Below are 15,328 nucleotides of genomic sequence, written 5' to 3'. Positions count from 1 at the left end.
ACACCTCAGGTGTTTAACGATAGGAATATAGCGTAATGAATAGCACGAAGGACGTAAGACGATCAAATACTTTAATTACAGTAATATCGATACAATACTAATGTAGAATTTAATTATCATCAGTAAATGATGCTTTTGATAGCCGATTCTTGGTACTGCAGGCATGTATAAGTTTACCAAATATCATAGGCAGATGTTGTGATACAGTGTGGCATTTGTATCACATGTGACATTTGTACCACGTAGGCTACACGTGACATTTGTATAATAGACCATAAGCCTAACTTAACCTAATAAGGCGTCACATGTGGACAAATTATACGTAATTAATACATTCGTAATATAGAGATATAGAGTACGTTACCATACCGAAAATTGGTTAACCATTTTAAAAACCTGTTGGACATGTTGTGTGCTTATTCGAACCCATACATTGATACACTGTATATGCAACCTTTATAAATTCCATGCTAATAAACCATCTTTATTTTCGAAGAATTGAATAACTTTAAAAAAACGGGTATAGGCCTACTTAAAGGTAGAGGTATTGGTTGTGGATGAACTCTTAAAGCGTGGTTCCCACTAGAACGCAACGCAACAACGTATCGACACAAAGTATTGTATTGCGTAATCACAAGTGGGAACCGACGACGCAATAGTGCTGAACATCGCAGGTTTGATTTCACGCAGGCGGGAAAACACAATTATTGGAAGGGCATTTTCTTACGTTGCGTAGTTTGCGTTACGTTGCGTCGCTAGTGGGAACCAAGCTTAAAGCTTGGTTCCCACTAGAACGTAACGCAAGGACGTAAACGCAACGCAAGCGTTTTAACCAATGACAAGCGAAGTTATAGACAGTTAGCAATCACAAGCGAATAAGCCATCGCTTGTGATTGGTCAATTCACTTGCGTTGTGTTACGTCCTTGTGTTGCGTGGCAAGTGGGAACCACGCTTTAGATGTCGTACCGTGGCGCTTTTCATTCATTCATTCACTGGTAAAAAATCAACAAGATTACAAGAAAGAAGAGGGTGATGTGATTTTAAAAAAGTTAAACATTATTAGGATAAAATCATGAGATAAAAGATTGAAAAATACATTTATATAAATATAAACGCTATAATTAAAAACGTAACATTTTATAAAATCATATATATAACATGTTTTAAAAGATTGACATTAAAGGTGAGATATAGACCTACAATAGGCCTACACAATAAAGAAAGTTTATTTATCAAGCTTTGTAGGCCTATTGAAGAGAGATTATAATGCGATGATTAACAATCTGAGTAGGCCTAGATCTACATGTTTTAGGCCTATTCACATCGGTTTATAATCTTCATATGCGGATTAAACAACATGAAAACATATCATTGTTTAAATCTGTATTGGTACCCATGAGATGTTCCTGTTGTAGGCCTACTGTTCTTAACCCGAAATTGACCAAACTCACACACTCTCTTGGTCATTCACCTAGACCTATATCTGGCATTTATAATATATCGTGGTCTATTAAAGCATCGTATTATTTTTTCCATTCTGTATGTTTCTACGATTAGATGGTTCGATTCAATCAAAACATTTTGGTGAGGTACTTAAGGGCCTGAATGGTAACTAAAATGCCTTTGAGATAATACGCGCATTTTTTAAAAGAATGTCTTATAACATAAATAGTCTAGGAACTACTATGTAAATCCTAACGTAATTGTAGATTATAAAATACATAATGATTAAAATCATATTAAGGAGGTACAAGGCACAGTAACAGTGTACAAACTACAGCCAAATTATTAAAAACGTATTCAAGTGATGTTTTAGTCTCAACGATTATAGGCAACGTCTTATATAAGTCAAAGATGCTCTCCAGGTTGAATGCCATCATGAGATGAGTAGTAGTAATTAGTACAGGTTTGTTTATTTTTAATAAATTTTATGTAATTTTTCTTTTTATGGACCAGATGTTCCGAAATAAAAGATTGGATGATTGAATGAATGAATAAATTGTCAGAGATATCTTTGGATATTGTAAGATAAATGTGTTTGCTGCCCTCATCCTTAAGCAGGTACGGTGGTAAAAACACACGAGCGAGAAATTTAAAAGGACGGCAAAACGGGAGTAAACTTTTTTGTTATTATTAATTCTATCATATAAAGGCCTAGACTTGTATGATGTTACGAACAGTTTGTTCCAGTGTTTTGAAGAATACGGGAATTGGGCGTAGTATACCATGTGTTCATGCAATTTTAAATAAACGGTAAGGCGTAAGAAGCTAACTAAGAAGCATAACCTACTAATCTAGCTAGGCTAGGCCCCCTGTCAGTCTGACTTAGCCTATTCTTAGTTCTACACTAGGCCTAGGCCTAGCTAGGCCGGTTGCCATACACTACCCCGATCAGCGGGCTGAATGCGCCCAGGCAGGCAGGCCCAATAAGAACCACCATATTATTAAAACAATGCTGGCCGCCGTTTCGGTTACACACCATTAATGATTATCAATAATTATTATTACAGAAGATATCTTCATGATGAGGACTAGGTCTAGCCTAGCTAGTTAGTTTAGATACTAGCTAGCTATAGGCCTATAGAGAATCATTTCATGTTTTATTCGGTTTCGATCCAAGTCGGCCCTAAACCGTCTCGGCCAAAGTCAAGTCGGCCTCAATTCAACTCGGCCTCAAGTCAACTCGGCCTCAAGTCAACTCGGCCTCAAGTCAACTCGGCCTCAAGTCAACTCGGCCTCAAGTCAACTCGGCCTCAAGTCAACTCGGCCTCAAGTCAACTCGGCCTCAAGTCAACTCGGCCTCAAGTCAACTCGGCCTCAAGTCAACTCGGCCTCAAGTCAACTCGGCCCCGTTAAAGTATGGAACGCAAAAAGTGCAAATGAAGGGGATTGATAAAATAATATTTCTTCACAATTTTTTAACTATAAATAATAATAATAATAATAATATATTTAGCAAAAAAAAATAGGAATGATTTCACCAACTTTCCTTTATTAATACGTTTAATAAAATTTCAAATTGCACAATTGAAAACAATTCGTAGCTGCGCCTCCCTGCGCCTTTGGCAGCTTTTTCGATATCTACAACTGCTACGTGTTTTCACTGACCGGGGGATTCCCCTTTTTTTTAAACGCAAATCATGGACAAAAACGATGTACGATCATTTTTTCTATGGCCAAATGGTGGAACGTAGGCCTCCGTCTTCGATTTACTAAAATGCGGTACCTGCACGTGTTTTTGTCACACGCGGGTACTTCAGACGTTCCAACCCTCCCGATTTATCCGGGAGCCTCCCGAATTTTAACATCACCTCCCGGTCTCCCGAATTTTAAATATATCTCCCGATTTCACACATTTCTATAAAATTCAGTATTATTGCATTAAATTAAAATCTATCTTCCCACGAAAGTACAAATTAATTTAATCTCACACGTCGTACGGTACGTACCACCCCGTATGATACAACGAACATGTAATGTATGTAAAGATTGTATAGCATAGTGCAGCGTACTGTAAGGCGACGTCCTTTGTGTTTACCGACAGTACGCGATGAATCTACAGTATCAGTAGTAGGCGCGCGTGTACTGAAATTGCTAGTTACAAGTTCTTTGACCCAATTCCAATGCCCAGGCATCGATCGTACCATCGTACAGTACTGTATGTATTCTCACTGCGCATGTACCGGAAAAGTACTTGTAGTACTGTATTTTGCGTACATACTTTCGCGAATTGCAATCACTCGTGAAATTTTCTGGTTTTACAGAATGTCGGAAAAACGTAGTAGCGTAGTTTTAGAGACTAAAGAAAGCTGTAACAAGAAAAAATATAAAACTAGATTTTCTAATGAACGGAAAAATACGTTTCCGTTTGTTAGTGCGAGTAATCAACACGTTACCGAGAGTGAATACAAGTTTTTTTGCACTATTTGTAACGTGAATTGTCATGCTCACAGGGAGGAATCAACGATGTTGCTGTACACTCCAGTAAGTTGTTTGTTTTAATTTGTATTTTTGTTAATGAATTAATACAACTAAATACAGATTTGTACTGTACTGTGAATGGTTTTTTATTTAAGTGTATATAAAGTTAGTAAATAAAGTTTGATTTATAATCACCAAACAAGTTCTTTTCTTTTTGTTTGTATTACTCTGATTTGCAAAGAGCTGTCTTTATAAATTATATCGTGTTGGTAGTACAGTATACTTTTATTCTTGAACGTTGGTGGCGACAGACATCACAGTGTTAACGTTGGTGGCGGTATACCCTCCCGATTTTTAATTCATTTAGGTTGGAACGTCTGGTACTTATATTCATATCGGCAATGAGTTCATTTTTTTATATATTATTTAATTATATATTTTTTTTTTTTTCTTCATTTTTTTTTAAAGCGTGGATAATAAGAATCATAATAATATTAAGCACTTTTTGCGTTCCATACTTTATTGTGGCCGAGTTGACCGATTAGTTTTTGGCCGAGTTGACGTGAGGCCGAGTTGACTTGGGGCCAACTTGACGTGGGGCCGACTTGACTTTGGCCGAGACGGTTTAGGGCCGACTTGACCTGCACCCTTTTATTCAACCGAAATTCCCGATTTCTTTTGTTATTTAAAAAAACCTATGAATATGAAGGCTCAAAGTCTAGGCTAGATAATCTTTTAACTTATAGTTAATGCCATCATGGTTCAGTTCAGATGACGGAACGCAACTGCCCAGTGTTGGAGATCTTGCACACTAATTACGTCTACTGTAACCTAACCCACATCCATTTGATATCTAGCCAGAATAAATGCTACAACAAGGCAACCAAGCAGTCAAACCAATCTAGTCATACTAATCTTCGACCGGTAGGGTTTTGTGATAAAAATTATATCAATTATTAGCATGCTCTAGTTTCCAGAATCAGTTTAAATATTACTTTTCATTCTAAAACACATCGTCACCTTCTTCACAAAAACATTACTTATCACAGAGGGCGGTCTTCAGTTTCGGAATAAACCTAATTAGTATTTTGACAGTTTTTTACATTAAAAATGTATAAAAAAGTATAATTAAATAATATCACAATTAACATTATTATAATGGTAGCTTGTACAACATTAACATTTTATCATAAAACCCATCCCGGCGCAGATTAGTACTATCCAACCAATCAGTATTTTGAAAAGCTGCGTTACTGAAAATGCAATCCAGTCAAAAGAAAGAATAAATAAATAATTTAAACAAAATGTGCATAATATTTGAGCTATTTTTAATTAGATTTTTAATGGACCAAATGTTGGATCTCAAAAGCTTGCATTCCGACGTTAGAACTGTAACCAAAATGTAATTATTGTAGGCCTAATTACTATAGGCTAGGCCTATAGACAATTTTGTGTAACTTGTACCTCAATTGGTACAAGTTATGTTAATGAAACTTTTAATTTACTCCATAAAGCTTTCATAATACACATGAATTTGTATTTTTGTACTTTGAACTACTAAATAACATAATGTAGACATTCAATGTTGAAAACCAACTAAAGTATTTAAGTGAATTCATTCCAATGGCTGTATATGTTTTATATCTTATCATTGAAATTGGCCCAAATTTAAAACAGTGTAATCACTATGTAAATGTATTTATTGATGTCTTTCATGAAGGTTAGATAACGAACAGCTTCATATGCTCACTGAATGAAGGGCTCGTGGTAGGCATAGCTCCCTATTTACCCAGCCTATTTGTTCGTCAGTACAGCCCAGTCTTATCTTATGATCTTACGCCATGCTTAATTATTTAAAAGTCGGGTTTCAAAATGTTATAACTGAATCTTATTGATTTTTATAGTAATGAGTTAATGTGTCTAACTGTAAACCACAAAATTTAATACTGCAAGTGTATAGTTTAATTGTTGGATTTCAGTTATAATTTAATTTGTAGGAATGTCGTTTTATCATAATCAGATAGTTCAACTTTACTTGGGTAGTGAAATTGGAAAAAACATTTTTGTTAAGCAGGCTATTTACCTACAGTATTCACCAAAATATTCCTTTAATTTTTATTCACTGTATAAATTCTGCTTATACTGTACTGTACAATAAATTATTTTTAATTATATTATATATCTTTTTTTTTTTTTATTTACCATATTTAATTATGGTGATCGGTTTATTTTATAAGGATGATCTTATTATTTTATAATATTATACTCCCAAGTATTTAACAAATATTGAATTGAACCCTACAAATTAATGTTAACAGTTAAAGATTAACCTAAAAAAACTGTTTAACTTGTACAACTTTTTAACATTGTTTTAAACCAATCTTTGTGTATCACCATATAATTATTTGATGGAAAAAAAATGATATTTTAATTAATACCTTATTAATTGTTCAGGTCATTCTGTGCCCGTCCAGAAATTGGCCAGGCGGAAAGACTAACAGACATTGGTACACGTAAGATAATGACTCCTGATCATGATATGTTCCGTGAAAGTGTCAGGAAGTTCTTTAAGGATGAGATATCACCACATCAAGATGAGTGAGTATCGGAGATCGTAAAAAGATTACACACTATTTACATGTTTTTCACAACTTTATAAATTAACTTTAAATCCTGTTTTAGGTGGGAAAAGCAAGGTTATGTTGATCGCTGGGTGTGGGAACGAGCTGGAGAAATGGGAATCCTCGGAGTCGACGTCCCGGAAGAGCTTGGTGGCGTCGGAGGGGATTATGTTTCATCAAATGTTGTCTTAGAAGAACAGTAAGTTTGATAATATTAGATATGATACAGTCATTCTGTTCTTTGGGACACTCTTATTCAGGGGACACTTTCAAGCCATGACAAAAATGAGAAATATTCATTTATTTTCCAGAAAACATAAATTAACACACATAAAAAAATAAAGTATACATGATGGATAACAATACAAAAACCCAGGACATCATTCTGGGGGATTATCAAAAAGCAATAAAAATGTCACTATAAACAGACTCTCCTAAATAGTGCTGGTTGACAAAAAAAACCATACTTAAGCGTTTACAATCCGGGTATATAAAACTAAAATAAAATGTCTGTAATGATTAAAATTTTGAGTAGAGAAACTTGCTTAATAAGTATCAACAAGCACGAATGTGCAATACTCGGGGTACAGCGAAAGAAGCTGTAATGACGTCATAAGACCGGATGTAACGTCACATACACATCAATAACCGTGCTACCAAATACGGCTATACGGTACCATCTTTGAGACGTGATATGGCTGCATCCGGTTTGAAATTAAAAAATCCGGCTCTATAGCTTTGAGGACATGTCCCTGTAGTATATTCATGCTAAATCCGAGCTCAATACTACAACGAATAAGGGAGGAGTAGTACTTTATAAATCGCACTTTTTGCTCAATAGTGTCTGGATGGTAGAAGAAGAGGAAAAGATGAGAGAGTCCTAGACTCAGGTACCCCGAGTAATAAAACGAGATATACTCTATATCATATTACGTATACAGTATATTTCACCATAAAGTTAAAGAAAAATAGGTTTCGCCAGGGCTCGAACAACCGGGACCTTCTGCGTGTTGTTAAGCAGACTTGACAACCACTACACTACGAAACCTCTTGCACTAAAAATGTGGGTTACACAAAGTATTTTAATCCATTTACATTACAGAATAAATATGGTGTAATAAGCACAAAGCAAAAGAAACATGTGTAAAAGTGATAATTACCGATTACACAAAATAGTTATTTAAAAAAATAATAAAAATAAGATATACTGTGTATAATTATCATATTGCATATACAGTACTTTTCACCATAAAATTTAAAAAAAAAGTTTCGCCCGGGCTCGAACCAGGTACCTTCTGCGTGTTAAGCAAACGTGATAACCACTACGCCAAGAAGCCGCATATAACTACCTTACGCTGTGTGGTGTGTCACACATTGTGGCTTCTTAATTAAACAAATTAATTAACAAAAAAGCACGATTGTGCGATACTTGGGGTACAGCAAATGAAGCTGTAATGACGTCATAAGACGGGATGTGACGTCACATACACATCAATAACCTACCAAATACGGCTATATGGTACCATCTTCGAGACGTCATATGGCTGCATCCGGTTTGAAATTTAAAAATCCGGCTCTATAGATTTGAGGACATGTCCCTGTAGTATATTCATGCCAAATCCCAGCTCAATACTACAACTAATAAGGGAGGAGTAGTACTTTAAAAATCGCACTTTTTACTCAATAGTGTCCAGATGGAGGAAGAGGAGGAGAAAATGAGTAAGTCCTAGACTCGGGTACCCCGAGTAAAAAGTGTGTACAGTTGTATAGTATAATTAACTGATATTATTTTTGTTAGAGTGTATGCAAATTTTCCAGGACCTAGTTTTCCCATTCACAATGATGTTAACATTCATTACCTTGTAAACTACGGATCCAAGGAGCAAATTGAGAGATACATTCCAGGAACAGTATCCGGAAAGATAATCACGGCAATTGGAATGACGGAACCATCTGCCGGAAGGTAAAATTCTCATATATATTTTTTTAGATATTAGATATTTTTTATATTAGATATTAATTTTTTTTTAAAGAAATAGTAAATTATTTAAATATCTAAAGTCTAATTTTATTACTGCAGTTGGCTGTGCATACTTATACTTGGACGTAATGCAACGTAAGTGATTTGACCATCACAAGCTCATGGATTATTTGAACAGTAGCTTGTGATTGGTCAACTCGCTTGCGTTGCATCTATTATAGTGATAAGTTGGTTTGATGGACACATTTATCGCTAACTTTAATGCGTCGGAACCAAGTTATTCATAGTTTCTCTATAAATCAAAGAATAAAAATATTGCTGGTGGTTTCGACATAGACCTATAAATTATATAATTTATAGCTCCGTGGATTCAACATGGTGTAATGTTGTTACTAAACCATTGAATTGTTCTATTTGAAGATACATGTTGAAGATATATTCCTCGGAAATGGTTTATTATTCTTACTACTCAATTGATAGAATTTTTGTATATATTCATTAAAATAAATGTAAAAATCTATTGAACTAGCAGTAAGGTAACTACAAGCTAGGCCTCACGTTTTGGGGTTTTTTTTACAGTGATCTTCAAGGAATAAAAACAATTGCAAAAAAAGATGGTGATGACTGGATTTTGAATGGTAGTAAGGTTAGTTTGAGTTTTTATTTTCTATCCTGTAAAATTCAACATTGCATTCAATCAAACTCTGAAGTTTGCGCCATATACTGAGAATACTGTAATTGTTCTACTGTGGAGTAGCTTTGCATCAGGGTGTTATGTAATCTCAATGTACTTAGTATAAAGTACAAATTACGTCAGAGTAGGGGAAACATCTGACCAATATTGCGAGTAATAGTGATATTCAAGTGCTTTATCTCAATCCTGTTGGTTACCAATGGGAACAAGTATAGATGGACAACCTGTTATAGAGGGTGCTGTGACACGTAGTTAATAATTGTTTTGCAATCGTCATGAATTATGTGTAGTACATCATTATCACTTATTACCACACAAAATATACAATTATGGAGTCAACTTGAATTTAACACTTTATTTTGTCATTTTATAAGGGAAAACATTTTTTTTTTCTACGGAAGTGATTAACTTATTAAAACTACAAAACGTTATTGATGATTTAATTAATCTTTATTTTTTTATGTTTTTCGGGGACATCTTAAATAAAAGTTACTTAAACGTAGAACTTATTATTAACTATTAACTACCAGTATTTGATATCAAGGTGTTCATAACGAATGGTTACATGTGTGATCTTGCCATCGTCGTCGCCATCACAGATCCAAATGCCAAGAAACTAGCTCACGGAATCACGTTATTTCTGGTGGATGCTGACATGCCAGGATTTCAGAAGGGACGAATTTTGCAAAAGATAGGCCAGAAGGCTATTGTAAGTCCTTATAAATAATAGTTTAATTTCAGAATTAGGCCTAGGTAGAGGGCCTGGGCATAATTCATTAATTTCCTTGCAACTTCTATTTCACAACCAGCTCCACACTAATAATGTGGATCTGGAATTGTCACAGTAAAAAGACACCGGGCAGCAGGATATTCAAGGGTAGATGCAAACCTTTAGTTGTGTGGATGGGATGTCGTAGCAAAAAGACACAGGGACATTCATACTAATAGTCACACCATTGTCAGGACCGAAGGAGGATTCGTTTTACCTTATTGCAATAAGTTAAATATACATACATTTACAATTAACCACATTTTCTCTGCATTATTAAGGTACTGTATTCAGTTAAAAAATATTTCAAACAAAGGTAATAGTGTTTCTGGGACACTGTGTAACATTACTTTGCAATGGTTCCTTGTAACATAGCTCACAAAAATTAGGCTACATACACTACATAAAAATGTCAGCCCCTGCCAGTAGTATGGAGGCCCCATCTTTAACTTTATCCATATTTTCAATAGTAGTGGTATTTTAAAAGTGTGACATACTAAATATAATATATATATATATATAATAATACATTTAATAATAAAATAATATGTAAAAAAATGATTAATTTAATTTTAGGACACATCAGAACTGTTTTTTGAAGATGTACGTATTCCTCAAAGCAATGTATTGGGAGAGGTCAATAAAGGATTCTACTACCTCATGGAACAATTGCCAAGAGAACGGCTTACAGTAGCCAATCTGGCGAACGGTCACGCAGAGTTTATGTTCGAGGAGACAAGAAATTACGTCCGTGAAAGGAAGGCATTTGGAAAGACGCTGGCCAACTTACAGGTAGGATGATTTGGGATTAATGCAATTGTAGGGACGTACATTGACTGTGGTTTTAATTAGACTATTACAACTGGCATGAATTCCGTTCTTGAAACTATGAATGAGGGAATGTTATTCGTAACAAACATCATGCTTTGGCTATTATAACTAGATAATTTCAGTAGCTTATGTAACCCGTTTTTAAAGCAAACTCTAAATGAGTTCACAGTACCTTCACTGAATTTACTCCATAGAGTCATACAGTATACATTAACGTAATACGTTTTAAATAATTTTCACTTCAACAGAACATTTGGAAAATGTCCTGCAGTATAGTTTGACAACGTTGGATTATTTATAGAAATACAGTACTGTTATGATTTACTTGATATATATTTCAGACTGTTCAACACAAGCTAGCCGAAATGAAAACCGAGCTCTGTATTGGACGTGCTTTTGTTGATCAGTGTATTGAACTGCATTCTGAAGGACGTCTGGATTCTTCGACAGCTTCTATGGCAAAGTATTGGTAAGAAAACGTAACAAAAAAGCTAACATGAGTCAACCTTAGATAGTATATTATATAACAATGCATATTGTAAGGTATGTGTGTATATATCATTCAATAAAACAAATGTTTTAAAGGATATGTCTAGAGTTTTAGGTCCCATGTTGTGATAGAGAGTTAACATCTCAACTGATGCACATTATAGTGGCCTATATTCTTCAGAGTGGGCTCTACAAGGGTAGGGGTATATCCAGGATTTTTTAAATGGGGGAAGCTAGCATAATATTATATATATATATATATATATATTATATTATAGCAGCTCGACACAAAGAAACATTTAGTAGAGGATTTGTTGAATGTTACGGTTATCTGGTTATTTGGATTCATTATCAATATCAGTATATGCCACTAAATTAAAACCTGAGGAATAAGAATTTCAACAGAACTTTCTGAGAATAATATAATACTAACTGAATAATTACATTTTCAGGTGTTCAGAGTTGGAGAATAAAGTTGCAGCCCAGTGCCTACAACTGCACGGTGGTTGGGGGTACATGTGGGAGTATCCAATAGCCAGAGCCTTCGCTGATGCTCGAGTACAAACTATCTATGCTGGCAGCAATGAGATTATGAAGGAACTTATAGCTCGACAGATTGTGACAGGAAAGTAATTGTATCTGTGAAAAATATATAATTTGTTTTTTTTAATAATTTTTTTTCACTCTAGAAATGATAGATTTAATGAACAGCAGTTTAATTGGAATTTATACTTTCATTTTAAACTAAATAATTTTATTTAAAATAAAAATAGTTCATTATAAGTAAATTAATTAACTATTGTCTTTAAAATCCTACTAAATTGATTATTTAAGAAGGAAAAACATTAGGTTAGGAACAAATTTAAACACTATATCCACTGGGAAAAAAAGTTCTAGTGCTTTGAATTAAAATTATATATGAATTTTCTAGGAATAAATTGATAAAAGTTACTGTATATAATATAAATGATTTTATTTTAATAAATAGGGATAGCTGTAATTTATTTCAATTTAATTAAATCAGATAAGTATAAACAAAACATAAATTGATGTAATAAATTATTAGTTTGCTGCCCTCTATAGCATAACAACTTCATACTGTACCTATTTCTGCAATAAAGAATGCAAAGTAAATAAGGATTTTTGTTTTTTATTGTCATTACAAATTAAATAATTACTTTAATTAAGTAAAATTAATCTAACAATGTGGTTTGAAAATACAGTATAGCCCCATCCTTTTGGACACGCCTATTACAGATATCCTTGAAGGGTATCTACTGTATATTTTTAAGTTATTCTTCTGAAGAAGTTGATCGTGATAGAAACAACGAAATCGTCAAGAAAAGAAGGTATTTACCATCTAATCTCGTAATTCATACCATTGGTTTGATAAAAAGAATTTTTTACACATATTTTAAAGGTGGTTTGCAGAGGGGTCTAGGGTTGGTTTTAGTTGCAGGGAAATGGTCATAGAAGAACCAAGACATTACAGCAAGTGTTCACAACACAACTTTCCAAATATCCTAATTTCTGCTAGTGGAAATGTACATTTGAACATACAAGAAAGATCCACCACCAGACTGTACACTAAGGTAAATAGCGTTTTCTTTATGTTCACAGCTTTTCGGTGCGATTGTTTTGTATTTCCTTACTTTTAAAAATATATCAGGACTTCTCACTACAAGTACTATTGAAAAGCTTATTTAATTTAATTATGGAATACAAAGAAATAAAATATATAAATATGGTATAAATAATAACTGCTTTATTATGGAAAAAACAATAACACATTTTCACTAGAGTGCTCTAATGAATTGGATTTTAATCACTATTGTGTAGGCTATATTCCTTCTTTCCCTTATTAAAGTAAACTGCTGAATAGGCTTACAATTCATTTCAATGGGCTACAAAACTGCAGATAACAAATATCTTTCTGGAAAAGTTCAGATACACAGTATAAACCATTTAACTTTGTGGAATACATAAAGTATCGGAAACTGGAACCACTTTATAAACTGTCATTATTGTCCATAATGTCATTTCATTGGTTTTATATGAATCATCAGAAATTGAAATGCATTTTTGGATTTTTGTTTTCAGTTAGTGAGCGTAATAAGGGATGACACTAGATTTCCTTTGTGTTCTCGTAGACTCTTCTCTGCTTCAGGACGGGAAATTTCAAGCTCATGTACCTGGTAAGAAAATATTTTAAAAAAGGTATTTTTATTAAAATTATTACAACATAAATAACAAATACTATGTGTTTTGTTTTAGTTATTTTTAGATATTTTTATAATATACTGTGTAATACTTTTTATATCATGATATTTTATTGTACAACATAACAAATTTTCATAGCTAAATTGCAAGTTACAAGATTACATAAATATAAAATTGAAAAACCACGACATTCTATGTTATTTGTTCAATTTTATTTATATTATAATTTGTTTTATTACTATGGAGCACTTACTATTAAATCAACATCTTCTTTTCTTATGACTACCTTAGCAAGTTCTCTTTCCCTGCAAGTTAAATAAACATTGTTAGTAACAAATATTAAATTTGATGTACTGATGTAATCTAATAATTACGCTCGGCTGGAAATAAAAAAAAAAAATTAAATTATGCATTTCTATATTGTTGTATACATTCTACTGTATTATATCTATTCTTACCTTTCTGCTTTTGCCTGTTTTTCTTTTGCTAATTTGTCATCTAACGCTGCAATTGCTGCCTTTAAAAACAAACAATGCTGAATGTTACTTATGTTGGGTAGCATTAAGTTAAACTTATTTATCATCAGACAGGAGGAGATACTTTATTTATTAAATATTATTATTAAATTAGGCTAGGCCTAGTAATACTAATAGTATACTGTAAGTATGTAGTGTTGTGGACTTGATAATACATTATTACAGTACTGCTGCTGTATATAGGCCTAGCTAGGCCTATTGTCTTTCTTAATTAAATAATAACACGATTAAGAAGAGAAGGAATCCGAGAAAGGTTATTAGATATTCATTATAATAAATAAGTATGTTGACAAGAAAAGTTGCATAGGCTAGGCTGGTGATGAGGTTTTTCCTGTGTAGGCCAAGCGCGGGGGCACTCGCTCGCTTTGTGTGACTACTCTACTGTGTGTGTAAAACCGTGCCCTATAGGCTAGGCCTAGTAAAAATATGCTTACAGCGGTTAAGGCGGATGATATTTCAGCTTCTTCTGCAAAGTCTGTCACTCTCTCGAGATCAGCCGCACCACTGTCGTGTTTTTTAACTTTTGGGGCCGCATTAGAAAGATCTTGTTCTAAATCTTGTTCAACGGCGGAATCCACGTTGTCGGCCATTTTGTTTTTTAAAAATAGGGAAACCCCCTTTATAACATAGAGGGCGTATTTTAATGTGTTTTTGTTTTATGAATATGCAGCGGGCTGTGTGAAATAACAGATGTGGTAGACGAAGTGCAGTGTACAGAATTACTGTTGTTTCTCGTTTTCTAAAGCGAAAACATATTTTAAAAACTGTTCTGGCTAATGTACGATTGTAAACAAGGAATTTACCAATTTGCTGTTATATTATGTGAAGTAGATCCAAAGTGAACGATGTTAACTTAATTTTGTTTAACCTTACTTAAGTACATCATCATATATTGGTATATACTGTACCTACCAACCCTCCATCTTTGCGTGAGTATACTGTCCAGCTGTTTTTCAGTGCTTTTAGGCATAAGGATTAACTATTAAATTATTTTTATTTAAAAATTGTTTTAAAATATTTACCATGCAAATGAAATATTCAGTGTTTATAGCCTAGGTTTTGTCTACAACATTAAATTTATTCCCCTCATAAAATGGTGCCACGGATATGCCTTTTTCTTATTTTTTTTTAACATTATACAGTATAAACATACTGAAATAGTAATAAATGACCTGGTTTATTATGAAAGTAATTTAAGAAAAATAGATAATTCTGAGATAAAATAAAAACTATAATAATTTCTAAGAACACTAAGCAAACTCCAT

At 33.5% G+C, this 15,328-nt stretch overlaps 2 protein-coding genes across 3 annotated transcripts; one reads left to right on the top strand and one right to left on the bottom strand.

The window, feature by feature from the left end:
• The first annotated feature begins 2,094 nt into the window (after positions 1 to 2,094).
• Positions 2,095 to 12,405, top strand: LOC140040259 (long-chain specific acyl-CoA dehydrogenase, mitochondrial-like). Of its 2 annotated transcripts, none has more exons than XM_072086052.1 (9): positions 2,095 to 2,254; positions 6,377 to 6,520; positions 6,605 to 6,742; positions 8,342 to 8,506; positions 9,104 to 9,170; positions 9,763 to 9,927; positions 10,564 to 10,779; positions 11,160 to 11,287; positions 11,760 to 12,405. In XM_072086052.1, the coding sequence occupies exons 1-9, from the start codon at positions 2,166 to 2,168 to the stop codon at positions 11,938 to 11,940; spliced, it is 1,293 nt and encodes a 430-aa protein (XP_071942153.1). In that variant the 5' UTR covers positions 2,095 to 2,165; the 3' UTR covers positions 11,941 to 12,405. The 2 variants fall into 2 exon arrangements, with proteins under 2 accessions (XP_071942153.1, XP_071942154.1); XM_072086053.1 differs by lacking the exon at positions 2,095 to 2,254 and adding an exon at positions 3,597 to 3,985.
• A 36-nt stretch (positions 12,406 to 12,441) lies between these two features.
• LOC140040260 (huntingtin-interacting protein K-like) lies at positions 12,442 to 14,665 on the bottom strand. The gene is made up of 4 exons (XM_072086054.1): positions 14,498 to 14,665; positions 13,986 to 14,044; positions 13,781 to 13,832; positions 12,442 to 13,499 (listed from the first exon to the last, which is right to left on the bottom strand). The coding sequence occupies exons 1-4, from the start codon at positions 14,651 to 14,653 to the stop codon at positions 13,404 to 13,406; spliced, it is 363 nt and encodes a 120-aa protein (XP_071942155.1). The 5' UTR covers positions 14,654 to 14,665; the 3' UTR covers positions 12,442 to 13,403.
• Positions 14,666 to 15,328: the final 663 nt, after the last annotated feature.

The sequence above is a fragment of the Antedon mediterranea genome, chromosome 2 (assembly GCF_964355755.1).
Source record: "Antedon mediterranea chromosome 2, ecAntMedi1.1, whole genome shotgun sequence".
Lineage (NCBI taxonomy): Eukaryota > Metazoa > Echinodermata > Crinoidea > Comatulida > Antedonidae > Antedon > Antedon mediterranea.
The sequence above is the reverse complement of the archived record's forward strand: the minus strand, read 5'-3'. Positions and strand labels throughout refer to the sequence as shown.